At 39.7% G+C, this 18,684-nt stretch overlaps 1 protein-coding gene across 1 annotated transcript in view; it reads right to left on the bottom strand.

The window, feature by feature from the left end:
- Positions 1–12,811: 12,811 nt before the first annotated feature.
- Positions 12,812–18,684, bottom strand: part of DIP2B (disco interacting protein 2 homolog B) — a 323,774-nt gene continuing 317,901 nt past the window's right edge. Inside the window, exons 37-38 of the mRNA XM_040340806.1 lie at positions 17,275–17,398; positions 12,812–14,295 (exon numbers count right to left, since the gene is read on the bottom strand). Of these exons, the coding sequence (XP_040196740.1) occupies positions 14,043–14,295; positions 17,275–17,398 (377 nt within the window). The 3' untranslated portion in view covers positions 12,812–14,042. The remainder of the gene's footprint in view (positions 14,296–17,274; positions 17,399–18,684) is intronic.

The raw sequence follows: 18,684 nt of genomic DNA, 5'->3' as shown, positions 1-18,684 counted from the left end.
CAGCAACCTATACACGGCTTCTTAGCAGTGATTACCCATTTGCAATCTTCAGTGTACAATCTGTGTTTTACACCATTCAGCTCCATTGAAGTTCAATCCCCCCCCCCCCCCCCCCCGATGGCATGAATGAAAGACATGCATGATTGAGGTGTGCTCTATGTATCCACATTGACGACAACGTTTTTTTATTTATTTTTTGCACTGGTGGTAGTGTGGTGTTTTTATCTTAATGTTACTTTTTGCTACATTGTTTTCAATATAGTATATATTTTACCTTTAACCCTGGTGACTCTATAGAAGGTTACTGTGAGGATTTGCTTTTCCCCAACCCCCTCCCCATTTATTGACAGATACAAATATGACATATGGATTCTACCACTGTACTGTTTTGCATATTAGGCCATTCCTTCTCTTACTCCCTTTTACTTGTTTTCTTTACATACTGCACATCCTCAATAATTAGGCTTGATGCAGGCAAATAATTGTTAGAAAGACACAGCTGAAGTTTAGCCAAAAAAAACACAAATATTTTCTGTCGTTTTAGTGAACCAACTTGCCTGTAAATAAAGTATGTCCCATACTACAGGTAGCTGGATCCTGGAGAAATCTTCACCGCATGGATGCCCTGTTAAAGTATTACTAAGCTCACAACAGTAAAATAGATATGCAGTAGAGCATGCTTGCTATACTCACTGTGGAACCTAAGGGGTTAATCCTCGGCATTGTGTAAAAAGGCTGTTTGATCCAGTCTTCCCTGTTCCTCCCTTTCTTCCACAGTCCTCAACCCATCTTTTGATAGTACAGAGGCTTGCGGGCACTCTGCACATGCTCAGTTTGGTGTGTATTGCTAGAGGGAGGGTACATGCTCAGCACAGGGCCCATCAGCACTGTGTAAATAGTGGTTCAGGGGTCATGCAGTCTAATAGGACAGTCAGAGGAGAATGAAAACTCCTCCTACAAGCTATAACCAGTGCTCAACCAAGCACTGATAGAAGTCACAAAACTGCTACATACTGCTGATGAGAAAAGCAGTTTATATGTACTAAAATAATTGTGTGACTGATCAGACTCTTCTCCATGCACAGATCATGTATTTGTTTTATGTACCCTACATTTTTTTTTTTTGCATCAGTTCCTCCCACTGATGCAGCTGATATTTTTTTTTTTTTTTCTTGCGGTAACACAACTGATGCTGGGACATTTTTACCTCACATTGATGCATTTATTCCTTCGTCGCAGGTAGCCTCATATTTTGCACTGCTATTAAACTCTTCATTTTGGCTGCAGAGTGCCAAAATCATTTGCCCAATTTTGGTGCTTGGTGGAAACAGTATATACACTCACCAGCTTCCACCCCTGTCAGCCAAAGACAAGAAACTGAGGCTACAATTCACACAGGCTCAGCAAAATGGGACAATAGAAGATTTGGAAAAACGTTGCCTGGTCTGATGAGTCGATTTTAGTTTTGACATTCAGATGGTAAGGTCAGAATTTGGCATACACATCATGAAAGCATGGATCCATCTTGCCTTGTATTAACAGTTCAGGCTGTTGGTGGTGTAATGGTGTGGGGAGATAATTTCTTGGCACACTTTGAGCCCCTTAGTAGCAACTGAGCATCGTTAAAATGCCACAGCCTACCTGAGTATTGTTGCTGACCATATCCATCCCTTTATGACTGCAGTGTACCCATCTGATGGCTACTTCCAGCAGGATAATGCACCATGTCACAAAGCTCAAATCATCTCACCACTGGTTTCTTGAACATGACAATGACTTCACTGTTCTCCAATGGCCTCCACAGTCACCAGATCTCAATCCAATAGAGCACCTTTGTGTTGTGGTGGATGGGAGATTCGCATCATGGATGTGCAGCCGACAAATCTGTAGCACCTACATGAATGTTTCCAACACTTTGTTGAATTTATGCCATGAAGAATTAAGACAGTTCTGAAGGCAAAAGGAGTACAACCCAAAACTAGAAAGGTGTACCTAATAAAGTGGTAAGTGTATGTTTTGAAACAATGAGTGAAGTGCTTTGAGACCCAACCCACCCCCATTTTCTCACGCCTGCCAATTTACAAACAATCCCAGGTATGTCTCCTAGATTGTAAGCTCTGAGGATCAGGGCTCTCCGATTCCTCCTGTATTGAATTTTATTGTGTTGTAACTGTACTGTCTGCCCTCATGTTGTATAGCGCTGCTCAAACTGTTGGTACCATATAAATCCTGTATAATAATAATGTTACTCACAATGGAAGACATCAGACAAAAATGCAGGTGCATTTCCAGATGTCATTTAATACTAGTTTACATGGGATACCCAATGGTTCCTTCTATTTATCAGGCATTTGGTGGTCGGACCCCTGCACCTGGCTTTGTGGATCTGTATAGCTTGCTAAAGCAAATATGAGGGGTCTATTCTCCCTGCTGGGAGTTTTAATCAATGTTGTATTAAAGAGAATGAAGCAGGAATTGGAACACTCAAGCCCCAAAATTGGTGGTACTACCGTGTTTCCCAGAAAAAAAGACTGTGTCTTATATTAATTCTGGCTACAAAAAACACACTAGGGCTTATTTTCAGGGGATGTCTTATTTATTTATGGTATGTACAAAAACCCCCCTGTCAGCTCTGGAGTCAGCATTGTGAAATTCTGTAATCCCAAAAATAAACCTTTGTTTAAAGACCTTATAAAATGATGTAATCCGTTCGGTAAAAAGATGATATAATGTGCAGTGCGTCTCCTTGTGTAACATTATTGTGGAAAATACCTTATTTACAGTGCCGCTTGCTGCTCACATGACCCGCTGGAGCTCTTCTTCCCTACTCCAAATACTGCAGAGGGAGGGGGCCCAAGATCCCCAAAGACGTCAGCCCCACTCTGATTACTGCAGTGGGTAGGGGCTTAATAAAGTTTTATTGAAAAAAAAACAGCTGACATCAGCCGGGAGGAGAAGAGCTCTGGTGGGTCACGTGAGCGCCCAGCAGTGCTGTAAATAAGGTATTTTCCACAATACAGTTACAAAAGGGAGACACATTGCACATTATATAATCTTTTTACAGAACGGATTACATGTTTTTACAAGGACTTTAACTAGGGCTTATTTTTGGGGTAGGGCTAATATTGCAACCATCCCAGAAACTCACGCTAAGTCTTATTTTCGGGGTAGGGCTTATTTTCGGAGAAACAGGGTAGAGCCAGAAACTATGGCAGGAGGAGCTATGCTAGAGTACCCAAGATGCCAGAACCCACCAATGAGATGAAGCAGTCCAATAAAAGAGACTGAAACACAAACCACTGTCAAAGAAACAACATACTACTATGCTAATTCATAAAATATATTTTGCATTTTTCTAGTTAACAAAACTGTTATCATCCATATTATTTCCCTTTGACAACATGAAGGGTCACTGGTTCAAACCTCCCGATGACAACATTCTTCAGCATTCACACGAAAGCCTTCTCTCCCCAAAAATAAGGTTACAGATGTGACTTTAAAATAGCAGAGCTGTACAGTTTTAGTATATAATATCACTCAAATGCTATCATCAAGAAGGTGAAATTTATCAGAAAGCACAAACTAGGAATATATACACATGACCTGTATAAAGACAAGAAAAACACAACAACTGCACCTAAGCAGACACAAATGGAAATGTTTCAAGTGGCAAAGCCTGTGCTGCACACAGATAAACAATTTACAAAAAAGGTTCAAGTTTGCGTAAGTAAACAAGTGTTAAAACATTGCATGGAATTTTCTAATACAATGTCATTTAAGTGATCAATAACTTAGCCCCAAATGTCAAATTCAGAACAGGAATCAGAGATATTAAACTTTATTTTTTTTTAAAAGGCAAAAGTTACACAGGAAAAATAAAAATCAGTGATTAAAAACCTGTAATGTACAACAGAAGAAGAATAGGAATATTATACTGTAGTTACCATCCTGCTGCAATACTGCACAGGCTTACTGTAACCCATAGCAACCACACTTTGTTTTACTGATCATTTAGGTGGGGACCATATGTGCATCAACATGAATTTCACAGTGACAGGTGCCCTTTGATCTAGTGAATGCTCCTGATCAACCAAATCCAAACTTCAATTCCACTCTCTGACTTGGGATTTGGCTGCCTGAAAGTGTGCCAAATACACGAACAGATAGGATCATTTGCACATTAGGGGGTGTATTTATTAAAAAAAAAATCTTATTGCTAATCATCCTAATAAACTGCAAGTACATTTGTTGTGTGTATGGGGTCATAGCTGAATATTACACATTTTTCTCTACAGGTAAAATGTTATTCATTCATACAGAACAGAGGGAATCTGGAAAATACTACATTATGCCCACTAGATGGAGCTGATGATCATAGGAAATACTTATTAACCATCAGCCTATCTAGTGGCATAAGGCAGTATTTTCCATATCCACTAATGTGTATGAATTTGTCCTGGATAGAAAATTGCCTAATAACATTTAACTTATTCCCAAGAACAAAGGTACATGCAGTTTCACAGGGAAAACGGCTCTGATTTTTTTTTTATAAAAACACCCCTAATAGTTGTGTAGAAATGCGCTTTATGTATGCCCTTTATACAAGCAAATCACATTGTTACCATTATTTTGTGCGCGGTTGTAAAATTTGATGAAGTACGCAATTTATATGGCAATGATAAATAAAATGCAAAACAAAAACAAAAATGTATAAGTATCAAAACTTTTTTTTTTTTTTTCAGTATTCTTTGTTTCATAGTTAGGGGAGACATTTTTGTTTTACCTCTAGGTTACTTAACAACAAATAAATAAAGAAAAAACACTTTGTACAAAATTACATAAAAAACAAAAAAATCATTCACGTTAAGACAAAATCAACCGCAACTTGGAGTTCAGTGTTCTATCGTTATGTGAATTAATAAAATGCTTTTCTCTGAGGTTGGGATGTAAAAGCAGGTCATTTCACTACTTAGTAGAACTCAGAGTCCGGTTACATACTTGTTCTGGTTTCTGCTTATTTTTAGAATGCACTAAAATTGCTTGTTTTATAAGCTTTACAAAAGTTCCTGGGCATGTAACTTGCTGAGAGTCCCAGCATGCATTGCCAGCTGATGTGAAGCCTCAGAAGGTACTTTATAAATGCAGTTATTAGCACTATGTAGACAAATATACAAAAAGAAGACAAATAAAATCCAGGCATTATTTGTAGTGATTCGAACAATAAAATTGAATTGATGTGTTTATTTCATGTGACATTAATATGCATGGTTCGTCGTCACTGAATTCTGGGACAGAAGGAAGGAGGAATGCATCATCGTTTTGTCCTTCTGACCCAAGCAGGAATTCTATTTCATTTACGGTATATTGTGAAATTTGCAACTAAATAATTATTTTTAACTGCAAAACGATTGCTAAATTTGGAAACAACCACTGGATGAATTAGCAAATATCAAGAGTTGGCATATTAGTTAAAAGCAAGCATAGAGAAAAAAGAAAAAAAAGTTGCCTCCCATTTAAATTTGCACCCAGCCATGACCTTCTCTTCCTGAAACCAATGCAACAGTACTATATTGGTAGACAGGATTTCCACAAATCGCTGTGCCTGAAAAGTCCCCTTTTTCATAAAAATCTACAAAGCTTGGGGTCAAATTGCACGCCTTCCCCGAAACATCAGGATAAAATTAGGCAAGATTCTAGTACAGGGTGCTGTGTTTTTGAGCAGACTTTAACCTTTTACCGCCAAGGAACCCTTGAAATAATTTTCAGGTCTCAGACTCGGTTCACGAAATAGCATAGATTTCCATTTAAGCTGTTCACATATATGTGGTGCATCCGAAATGTGAGTTCAAAAAAGAGTTCTGTGCTTTTTCTGAGCACCGCGGTGCGATTCAGGCGTGAATTCCAGGCTCATTGAGTTCTACGGAAACACTTTTGAATCGCACAGATGTGTTCACGATTTCATCGCGGATTGCTCTCCTACTATAAGAGATGACGCCTTTTATTGACTATGTATTGGCCAGCACTGAAATTGCAGTCCAGTCCTGAGCCTTGGAAATTTGCATCAAAAGCGCACCTGAACCGCTGAACAAATGCTTTTTTATTCACAGCGAAAACAGACATACAATTTGCACCAGATATGTGTGAACCCAGCCTCAGCGAACCCCTACTAAAATGAGTCTATTGGAGGTCATTCCAAAAAAGCCAATTTAATTGGTGTTGGCTAGTAGAAAGGATGCCCTCCTTACTGCGATCAGAATGCCATCCTTGCAGTCATGCCACTAGCTCTGCCAAGTGATGTTGGACCTGAAACTTTGCAGGCACCGTCAGATCAGAGGTCGGTAAGCCACCACTGAAGAAACCCTAGGGTTCCATAGAACTCTGGTTGAGAAAGGCTGATCTAGAGGAATAACCATGGTGAAATGTTACATATTAAATAACAGACCAAGCATGTCTGACTCTCCCACTAAGCAATGATTTAGGAAGATAAAGAAAAGATATACCGACAAGGTCTTAATAACTACAGAACAGATGCAGCTATCTCCAAAATTGTTTTTAGATTTCATAGCAGTGTCAAAAGCTGACATGGTTTTTTTTTCATCCCTCGACAAAAGTAGAGGTTAATTTTAAAGTCCTGAACACTTGCAAAAAAATAAATAAAGAAATTAACACACAACTATTCTTTAAGACGGCATTAAAGCTTTATGAGTATTTGTAGTAAATCCAGGGACTGTGGTCACATTCACTGCAGAAGTACTTACTCCACTTGTATTATGGAAACAAGGCACCCATAAGTACATTAATTTTCACTGCTCAGTGGTATCTGCCGCATTTCATGTGCATCATTTTGGATCTATTGTTAATAAATGCCCTTTTCTATAGTGAGAATCACAAATCCCGTTACAATTACACAAATTAGAATTTAAATTAGCATTTTAAACAGCAAATTGTACGCAGATGTTCAATTACCGTATTTATTGCTGTGATATACAAGTGAAAAAAACAGTTACCAACCATAGTGATTCTTTATTTATCTGCTACAACTGATAAGACATAAAACAGACTAATAAATATGAAATGGAATTTTGCGATATCAGCACTAAATATAATGGGAGATAAAAGGGGACCCTTTCTAAATGCTGGTGTATAAACACCCCATTCAAGTGTTCACATTAATCAAGTAGAAAACTATCTGATGCTACACCCTGTGTACTAAAGTGCACCTGTGGCCGTAAATACACACAAGGTAGCCATGATTTATTTCTATTTAGGTGAAATTAATCCACTTTTTAGAAACAAATGCTATATTATGCATTTAATAAACTAGGACACTTGGTTTCTACTGAAACATACCAAATACTAGCTGAGATTACAAAATGACCTCACAGGGCAGAATCATGGAAACTAGAATAAATGCCAATCTATAGCTTATAGCAACCGATTACTTGAAACAGTAAATGTCACTGTTGCTCTAGGCAATAACTCCATTTATAAAATAGCTCCACTGTATGAAACTGGAGGTGACTTTACCAGATGAATAATGATAATTTACCCTCAAAAATATTTTATTATTTAAAAAATCTTTGCCTTTGAGCTTGTGCAAACCATTCCACTACAAAATAAACCATAGCCAGGCTTTGGACATTCAAATATGAATGTATTCTAAATAAGAAATACGTTTAAAAAAAAAAAAAAAAAGCAAAAAGCCCTCACTGATCTCTGAAGTTACAGCCACTGTGGAGCAATTTATCCTTAAAGTAAAATTAAAGTGGTTGTAAACCCTTTACAACCACTTTATGCTACAGGTAAGCCTATATTAAGGCTTGCATGTAACTACCCAGGATATCTCCTAAACCTACATGGTTTAGGAGATATCCCCTGTCCCCTGCATGGGGGGGGGGCGAGGAGGGGGGGGCGGGGACTGCTGCGGGGGCTTCGATCTAAGGCAAGTAATTTAAAATGAGCTAGTATGCTATGCATACTAGCTCACTATGCCTTTGTCTTGCAGGTTTTTTTTTTTCTTTTTTAGATTGGGTTTACAACCACTTTAAACCCTTGGTGCTTTCAGCAGCTGATTTAACCACTTACTGAGTATGCAGCTTCTTTATCTTTTAATCCTTGCCTATGTTTCAGTCTAATCTGGTGCCATGGCCACTTCCCCAAGTTTCCTGTTTCTAGAGAGTTGTCTTTCTACTAGAGTTGCCTTCCTACACTACATGCATTAATAGAAACACATAACCCTGTAGCCTAGGATGACAAGGTACTTCCCTGCACCACCCTTTTCAATCTTCCAAGCTAATTGACCGATTGGACACTGCACTGTCCACTGTTGGCACTTTCCTGTGAAGACCAGGAATTCAAGGAAGCAGCATGGAAAGTTGCAAACTGTATTTGCTGGGGTAAGAATTTTAACTAAAAGTTTACTGGGGAATGTTAATTATATTGTGCTCAGCTAAAAAATACAGGAGGGTTTAATACAACTTTAAAGTGGTTCTAAAGGCAGAAGGTTTGTTTATCTTAATGCATTCTATGCGTTAAGATAAAAAAAAAAACCTGTGTGCAGTAGCCCCCCTCAGCCTCATCTCGATTCAGCGATGTTGCACAAGAGCCTCGGCTCTCCGAGAACGTCCCTCTGGATTGGCTAAGACACAGCAGCGGTCAAGTAAAGTCAGTAAACCACTGAGGAGAGGATGGGGATAGGGCCGAACTGCGACTCCGTGTCTAAATGGACACAAAGTGCAGTGGGTCAGACTGGGTTCCCCCATAGAAAACTGCTTGCTGTGGGGGCACTCGGCAGGAGGGAGAGGCCAGGACCTGAGAATAGGAGGATTGGGGCTGCTATGTGCAAAAGCACTGTACACAGCAGGCAAGTATGACATGTTTGTTATTTTTAAACATAAAAAAACCCCTAGACTTTAATATCACTTTGAACAATACAAGGAGACAATGAAGTCCTTCAAAGGTCAAGTTTCACCACTTTTCGCTCCCACCTCTTCTAGGAACACTTACTAGGTGTTTTTAAAAAAATGTTGTGCATTTTCATGCATAGGGCAGCCAATTGATTTGAATGGGTTGCCCTACATGTGCCAAAGAAGCTCCTGCACCTTTTTGGGCATTGAGCTTCACGTCTGCTGGCCGCAGCTGGAGTACCATTAACAAAGATTGGTACCACAAGCACAAGTTTTTCACATGTTAATGGAATGCTTAGATGTGGATGGAATCTCAGTGATTAGAAGACTTGCAGGCTGCCAAGTTCATGCTGGCAGAGGAGACTGAGCTACTAACGGAATATGAAATCGGCAGCTAAAAAATTTGAGAATAAATTACTTCACAATGGCTGCAGCTACACAGGTCAGTAAGGGGTGATTTTAAAACGGATTTACAATTTTTAAGCAATATGTAAATGCTTGAATGTCCCATAATCTGGCCGCAGTTCTTAAGACTGTAAAATACATTCAACCTATATGTCCACTGTACTGTGCAGATAAACCCTATCATATATAAATTTTTGTTTCCTGGAGATTTAAGAAGTTAAACACAGGAAAGCAGAGAACAGTCTTTGAGAAAGAACACTGTATTTAAAGCCCAGAATTCCATCAGAGAGACAACGGCGACACCACAATGCAGCAGTCACCCTTATAAATTGCATTCATACACAAAAGGTTCAATTCACAAAAGCGCAACATTTTGAAATATTTCCATTACTTTGCATTACTTCCTTTTTTTCTTTAACAGCTGATAATGGATTTTTCACTAAATGCATTACTGCATGAATCAGCTGACAAGTTATGTTGTTTTTATTGATTTTAGAGCTATAGTAATTGTAAAAGTAAATTAATTGTATTACATGGGTTATTGCTGGCTACAGGCTGCCCATAGCTTTAAAAATCAATCATGTGTCTATTGAATAAAGCAAAAGGGGGGGGGCTACTTGAGCTGATGATTAAGTGATAATTTGTGAGATAAAATAAAGATTCAGTGCTTTCAACAGTGCTTGTTAAATTAATAAAATAAAATCCACACCCAAGTGTATTTCAGGTTTGAGCATTGCATTTTTTAAATGAGACTCAATATCTCATTCATCTAATCTAGTAGTGAAGCCCCTAATTTATGCAAGCAGTATAACAATGTGCATGAGTAAAAAAGATGTAAACAATATTTTTACAGATATAATCCCAGATCCATCATAACCACACTCTGGATACACACAATGCACGATTCAAAAGACTACTTGTCCATCCTTGGAGGCATGTAGAACTAGAACTCCAACTACAAAGTGGGATATTGTTTTGAGATAAGCTGATGAAATAATAAAATATAGCCAATTAATATTTTAAGTGTTACCCTCTTTTAATGGTATCACTGCCAACTACAACATGCCAACTGATAGCACAGTTTAAGCAGGTTATCCACAGATCTGCATTTTAAAAGTAATTGCATGTGAAGTGTGTTGATCACAAAGGTAATCATCAGCACAAACCTCAAAAGCTATAGGCAGCCAAGAGTTGAATTTGGTCCCCTCTACTATTCCCTCCTTTTTTTTAGTCCAACTGCTTTTCCAACCTGAATCACTTATGCCCTTGTACACACGATCGGGCTTTAGCCCGACCAAACTCGCATCGGGCGAGGAATTCCATCGGAGGAAAAGAGAGCATGTTCTCTATGTCAACTCCGACGGAATTCCTCTGAATATCCGATGGGCATACACACGGTCGGAATTTCCGATCGTGTGTACGAGGCCTTAGCCTTCAGGCAGGGCAGTACTGACTTGCTCGACAGTCTGGAGAAATCAAAGCAGCTATGGGCAGACAGAGGTGGTGGGGAAAGGTGGGTGTAATTTTTATATGAGTTCTATAGTCTGAAGTTATTGATCATTCAGCACCCGGCTAATTTCAGGGGTACCAGGATTTGTTCTATACTGATAACTGAAAATGTACTGTGATAAAATAACCTTTTTGTGTATGCAGAATTTAAGCAAATTACAAGGCTATAGAAAACAATTTTGTCAAATCATTTTGCAAATATTTATACAGACAATAACAATTCACAGGTAATAATAATTAATCTGTAATGAATACCTGCCAAAAATACAAATTGTAATAATTTAGCCCCACCCCAATCCATATAAAGCAAGCTCCTTTCTAGTGGTTATCTCCTAACTACATCCATACCAGGGCAAAGCCCCATGCCAAATCATCCAAGAGCATCTTAAGCATGCGTGGCAGCATTTGGTTCTGACATATGAATATATATTTCATGATTAAGATGGTATGTATTATCAGAGCACATGATAAATGCCTTACCAAAATGTGCAAGGAGAAATATCTTAAGACATTTGAAAGTTCTATTGCCGTTAATGCATGCAGCATAGTGCTTGATACATCTGCTTTGATTTTAAGGTATCTGGCTTGGAACCACTTGCATGCGTCTAATAACAGAGCTTTGGATACTGGCAAGTGTAATGAATACATTTTGGTCTACGAATGACTGCTGACAATAGAAGTTACAAGCTGTAAGAACCACAGTGGTAAACCATATTTAAAATGGTCCTCATCTAGCACAGCATGATATACAATTACTGTGACAAACATTTCCTGGTCTTCAGAAATCAATATGATATATTAACACTGAGGCTTGTCTTCAAAGCGGTGTGTGTAGATGAGCGTTACTAATCGGCCTTTGCATATGCAGGTGTGGTGTTATAAGAACTGCTAAATGCTGGTTATGAAGTAAAACAATCTGAATTAAAGTAAAAGTAGACATCATTCAGCCATTGCAGAGGAACTCTCGCTCTCTCACCGCAACGGGACAGAAGGCAGTAAAGACAAAGTGCATATTTTTTTTTTTCACCTGCTGGCAATACGGTTGAGGAGTTAGCAAGTTCCCTAAAACCAACTTTTTAAAACATTCAGCATATATTAAACAACATATATTAGTAGGCATCAAAATACTTCTGTGTGGTTTGGTATTATTCTACTTGCATTGTCTAACATTTTTAGGACTTGTGCAAACAGCCATATTCTCTCTAATCTCATCTGTGTCCTGTTTTTGGAAAATGCTATGTAGCAAATAACGCTAACATTTTTCCCTTTGTAATAATGAGTGCTTGGAGGAAAGTGACTGAGAAAGACTGCTCTTTTTTTCAGCTCCTCTTCTATCTAGTAGCTATGCGAACATGAAAATGAATATTCTCTTAGCCAGGGCTTTATTTCAGGGGGAACTTGGTGGAACTCCGTTCCACCACCTCTAACTCAGACCCTTTGGTGCCTGCTCACCACAATCACTTATAAACACAGAAGTCTGGTTTTTGTGTTTACAAGGGACAGCTCTGCCCTCTGTGTGTAACCCCCATGAACACTGCACTCTGTATGTAATGCAATCCTGGTATTTAATGCCCCTTTAAGTCCCTCCTACTGTTCGTGAAATTTGACTGACCATACCCACTATATGATGTGATTGGAGGGTGTGTGTGGGTGGAGGTGTTTTGGGGGTCTTTGTTTGAGTTCCAGCACCTATTGTTTGAGAAAAAAAGCCCTGCTCTTAGCTCATGCTATAGTGTAAAGCAGGAACGGGAAAACAGTAAGGGTATCTAAAGCTCACAATTAATTTGTATATCATTAACGTGTATATACGCCACGAACACTGGCTCAGTTCTGTAATGTAATATGAGTGTGGGGTGCTTATAGACTGGAATGGATTTGACTTTTACTATTATATATGGTGCATAGAATGTGTAATTTAATGGAGCACATAGAAGAAGTCACATAATTTTATGTCCCTGAGCAGCTTACAATATACTGTCCCTACCACCATCTTTCTTTTTTTTACCAGAAAACTGTTTTTCCTTTGTGGGGAAGTGGAAATTCATGCAAACATGGAAAAAACATAAAACTCCATGCAATAGACATCTCTGATAAGTGAAACGAATCTCCAGCACTGCTAAGGTATGTTGTTAGGCATTTAGCTTCCATGTTTTGCTATAGGGTGGCTGACAAAAACTAAGCAACCCTAGCAGCATCACACAAGCCCATAGGTGCTCTGATATATCAGCCCTTCTGGTAAGTGACAGAATTTCCCAATTGTCATTGCCGACACCGTTTAAGCCTCTACCCTGGTTTTTAGAAGACTTTGCCAAAAACTGAATAAAGACAAGATAGGCGAGAAGACAAGCTGTGTGCACATAGCTGTAGGAAATGATAACCCTCCTAACTGACTTTGGTCTACAGGTCCCAGCATGCACTGCCAGTCCAGGGCCTGCTGGGAACCGCATTGCTCATACAGATAGAGAGCCATAGTTTGCATGCCTTTGCATTAATATAGTGAAAACATATTTAAAAAAAAAAAAAACACAAAAAAACTAAGCCCCCCTCCAACTGCCATAAAACAATCAACATCAACTCCATATTTACCACAAGTGGATTTGAATGTTGATAATGTTATATTAATATTTACATATTTAAAATATAGGCAGAATATTTTACATTTAAGACCTATCTAAATGAAAAAAAAAAAAAATCTAAATTTTAGTAAATTTCCTTTCCTAAACTGAACACCCCCATCCCCGCTTAGCACTTGCATGGCTAAACATAATGCAAGCTCTGCTGCGCTGGAGGAGTACACTCATGGCACCATTATGAAGAAGCTATTTACTACCTATTGTTAATTTAAGACAAAACAACATTACAGCTCCTAATATGAAGGATTTAAGAAAATTAAACCCTTCTGGAATTAAATAAAATCTCCACTGCAGATCCACATTAAACTTGTGTACGCGGTAGGATGCCCTTTAGGGAGATGTGGGGATGCATGGCCCACTCCGCTCATACAGATAGTTCTGCAGTTTAGCTAAAAAAAAGTCCAGTGATCTGCTTTTAATACTACTTTAGCACAGTGTTCCCTTTCATAAAATAATGCAGACAGACCATGATTCACTAGAGATTATGCTAAAAAGATAATACACATTATCAAACTATCGTCAAGCATTGTGAAATTTTGACAAAAATAATAACCTGGCATTATTTTTTCTTCCAGTGGTTTAAGTCTCTTTACATGTTGTATGCAACATAGATTGGATCTAGTTGATCAGCTAAGAAACTGTCTCTTAGGTGCATCCGTTGTTTCTCTCCCCTGGAATTTATTGGAATGACTCCTGGGTCCACCACCACTACCACACCTACGATCAGGTAATGTTCTTCCAGCACCACATTGGTCACCAGAGGAACCAAATCCAGAGCCTCTTGTTCAGAGCCGCAAAGCTCCACTACCACCACCAGAAGATTGGTCCATGTGAACACAGCACTAAGGGGGAACAAGCAAATGTGAAATGTTATTAAGCATATTTCTTTACTGTTATAGTTAAAGATGTATTAAATACAACTACAGTACAATTTACAATTTCTAGTCAGCTACATGCATTGCTGTAGACCAGGGTTTCTCAACCAGGGTTCCTTCAGAGGTTGCTAGGAGTTCATTGAGCAATTTCTGCCTCTTAGATAAGTTCTTATTATTAGCACCATTGATATTTTTAGCTATTTGTAAGGGGGAATTCTTCCCAATGACCACAAGTGTAAGGAGCATTTTTCCTACTATAACACTAATGTATCAAGAGTTGTAGAGATAGTTCTTTTTTAGGAGGGGTTCCCTGACACTGAAAAGGTATTTCAAGGGTTCCTCTGTGGAAAAAAGTTTGAAAAAGGATGCTGTAGACCAAGGGTGTCAAACTCAATTTCAATGTGGGCCGCATCAGCATTATGATTGCCCTCAAAAGGGCCGGTTGTATCTGGAAGATTAGATGTCCAGCGCATCCCCTCCCCTTTACATTAGATGTCAAGAGCCACACCACCATCAGAAGTTGAGTCCCCCATTCCAGGTGCGAGAGCCACATGAAATAGCCTGGAGGGTCGGATTTAGCCCGCGGGCCTTGTGTTTGACACCTATGCTGTAGACTGTAAAGTTTAAATACTTAAGATCCAAATATTAGCTATGGCTTGACTAGACTATTACTAACGTGTAACTTTTTTTTAATAAAAGATCAAAGGTAAACAGAAGAGGGAAAGACAGTAACACACATGAAAAGAAAGCCCTACCCATTCAGTGGAAATTGGCATTATGCACCTAAAAATAGAAGCTCCCATAGGTTTTTATTCACACCAGCAATTTAGGCTGCTGCAAATTGTAGAGGCAGGACTCTCTTGAATCCGCCGGCGACCGGTCATAGTAAACAGGGCCCTGTTTATTATGACAGGTCACCGGTGGGACCCAGGTATTCAGGGCTGTTTGCACAGCCAGCAAAGTGCATTCAGCAGCAATCACTGCAAAGAGCCAGATAAAGCTTCAAACACTGGCAACCTGTCATAGTGAGCGGGGCAGGTGCAGTAAGAATCAGAAGATTCCTGCCAGTGTGAATGTAGCCTTACAACGGTGGTCAGTGGAGGAGGACCCCCCCCATACATTGGTGGCCAGTAGAAATTGAATCACTTACATTGGTGGGCAATAGAAAAGGACCCCACCTACATTGGCAGAAAACAGGTCCCCCTTTACACTGGTGGTCAGCAGAGAAGAGCCCCTTTTACATTGGTGGACAGTAAAAACAGATTCCTTTACATGGATAGTCTGTAGAGAAATGTTACATTATCGGTCAATGGAGAAGGGCCTCTTTACATGAGTGGACAGTGAGGTGACCCATTTACATTGGTGGTCAGCGAGCTGACCTGTTTACATTGGGAGTCAGTGTAAATAACCACTTAGATACTACTGGTCTGCGGATAAGAAAGTGGGAGAGCATATGACTCCTTACAATTGAATTCAGTGGGGAAGAAAAGCCCTCTTACACTGGTGGTCAGTGGGGAAGAAAAGCCCTCTTACACTGGTGGTCAGTGGGGAAGAAAAGCCCTCTTACACTGGTGGTCAGTGGGGAAGAAAAGCCCTCTTACACTGGTGGTCAGTGGGGAAGAAAAGCCCTCTTACACTGGTGGTCAGTGGGGAAGAAAAGCCCTCTTACACTGGTGGTCAGTGGGGAAGAAAAGTCCTCTTACACTGGTGGTCAGTGGGGAAGAAAAGCCCTCTTACACTGGTGGTCAGTGGGGAAGAAAAGCCCTCTTACACTGGTGGTCAGTGGGGAAGAAAAGCCCTCTTACACTGGTGGTCAGTGGGGAAGAAAGACCACTTTACATTGTTGGCCACTGTTGACCTAAATGAAGTGCACCGACTGTTGGGTAGTGGATCACTCTGCCAAGGAAATAAAGATGGCCACACAAGTTACAATCTTATTAGGCAATTTCCTTTGCATCTTCTAACATTAATGCAGTGTGAAGGCTTCCCTGACTGGATTTATGTGTACTCAAGTTTTATTTGATTTTTTTTTTTACAATATATGCCTATAAAACAGACAGATCATATTAAGACAAGTATGCTCACAGTTTGACAACTTTGAATTATGACACACGACGTGTGATGCAAACTAAAAGGTAATGTTATATAACAGTATTGAAGCATGTATAGAATGTATATTATCAAAACCTTTTCAGGTTATGACAATGTCATATAACCTGTCAACTGAACAGGAAAGGGTATTTGAAAAAATAAAGGGCCTACCGGCCCAACCTACAGAACGTAAAATATGGTCCTGGAGGGAAGACAAAATATGGTCAGGCTTTAGCGAGGACTTAAGGAATAAATTAGGAAGGAAGCGATAAGAGAGAATAAAAAGGGGGGAAAAAAAGGATGAAGAACGGAAGCCAATGGGAGGTTATCCATAGCAAATAAGGATTCACACATTTTAAGAGATGAATGGGTCAAACACCGAAGAGTATCCTTGACTGGATTTAAATTAAACACATTGTTTAGGTTGGCGCCCACATTATGCAGCTAAATCTAAAGAAGACTGCACATTGAGGATTGTACAATTTAGACTGCAACATGTGTGGCCAGCATAAGCCCAGTGTCCATATGATTGCTAAAATACTTTCAATTTCCCTGTACAGGTAAGGAGAGAAGAGCCGTTTTGGACTCTGCCACCTACCTTCCTTCTCTCTAAGGCTCCACATCAGCTCTAATGGGCTGTTAGTTTGGTAGTTCCATCTCAAGCATAAAGGCTGCTACAACCATTGGACCATTAACACAAGCCAAACCCAAAGGAATATGGAATTGTCGTGTTTCAAAGTATCAGTAATATGAAATTTCATTTTTAGATTCAAATTTTTTTTTTAAAAGTGTGAAGGAACATGTAGGGAAACAGACAGTTCATAGTAATCAAGTACGCTAGGCTGGGATACACACCATTCTGCAATGCTCCGATGTGTGCGTGACACAGAGGTCTCAATATCGATAGGATGGTAGCGCAGTCCTCTTAACTCCAGAGTTTCATCCAGTGCGCCAACAACAAACAAGGCATCATGCCGTCCTGGGAAAAGACAAGCAACAAAAACATGCCAATAAAAATGTTAAACCTATAATATTTCAATAACTATGGAAATATTCATTAGAATATACACAAAATATTTCATTAGAATATACACAAACACACACACATATACATATATATATATATATATATATATATACACAGTGAGGAAAATAAGTATTTGAACACCCTGCTATTTTGCAAGTTCTCCCACTTGGAAATCATGGAGGGGTCTGAAATTGTTATCGTAGGTGCATGTCCACTGTGAGAGACATAATCAAAAAAAAAAAATCCAGAAATCACAATGTACTATTTATTTGTATGATACAGCTGCAAATAAGTATTTGAACACCTGAGAAAATCAATGTTAATATTTGGTACAGTAGCCTTTGTTTGCAATTACAGTGGTCAAACCTTTCTTGTAGTTTTTCACCAGGTTTGCACACACTGGAGGAGGGATTTTGGCCCACTCCTCCACACAGATCTTCTCTAGATCAGTCAGGTTTCTGGGCTGTCGCTGAGAAACACGGAGTTTGAGCTCCCTCCAAAGATTCTCTATTGGGTTTAGGTCCGGAGACTGGCTAGGCCACGCCAGAACCTTGATATGCTTCTTACAGAGCCACTCCTTGGTTATCCTGGCTGTGTGCTTCGGGTCATTGTCATGTTGGAAGACCCAGCCTCGACCCATCTTCAAAGCTCTAACTGAGGGAAGGAGGTTGTTGCCCAAAATCTCACAATACATGGCCCCGGTCATCCTCTCCTTAATACAGTGCAGTCGCCCTGTCCCATGTGCAGAAAAACACCCCCAAAGCATGATGCTACCACCCCCATGCTTCACAGTAGGGGTGGTGTTCTTGGGATGGTACTCATCATTCTTCTTCCTCCAAACACGGTTAGTGGAAATATGACCAAAAAGTTCTATTTTGGTCTCATCTGACCACATGACTTTCTCCCATGACTCCTCTGGGTCATCCAAATGGTCATTGGCAAACTTAAGACGGGCCTTGACATGTGCTGGTTTAAGCAGGGGAACCTTCCGTGCCATGCATGATTTCAAACCATGACGTCTTAGTGTATTACCAACAGTAACCTTGGAAACGGTGGTCCCTGCTCTTTTCAGGTCATTGACCAGCTCCTCCCGTGTAGTCCTGGGCTGATTTCTCACCTTTCTTAGGATCATTGAGACCCCACGAGGTGAGATTTTGCATGGAGCCCCAGTCCGAGGGAGATTGACAGTCATGTTTAGCTTCTTCCATTTTCTAATGATTGCTCCAACAGTGGACCTT

The sequence above is a fragment of the Rana temporaria genome, chromosome 2 (genome assembly GCF_905171775.1).
Source record: "Rana temporaria chromosome 2, aRanTem1.1, whole genome shotgun sequence".
In the NCBI taxonomy this organism is placed as follows: Eukaryota; Metazoa; Chordata; class Amphibia; order Anura; family Ranidae; genus Rana; species Rana temporaria.
This window is presented reverse-complemented; position numbering and strand designations above follow the sequence as displayed.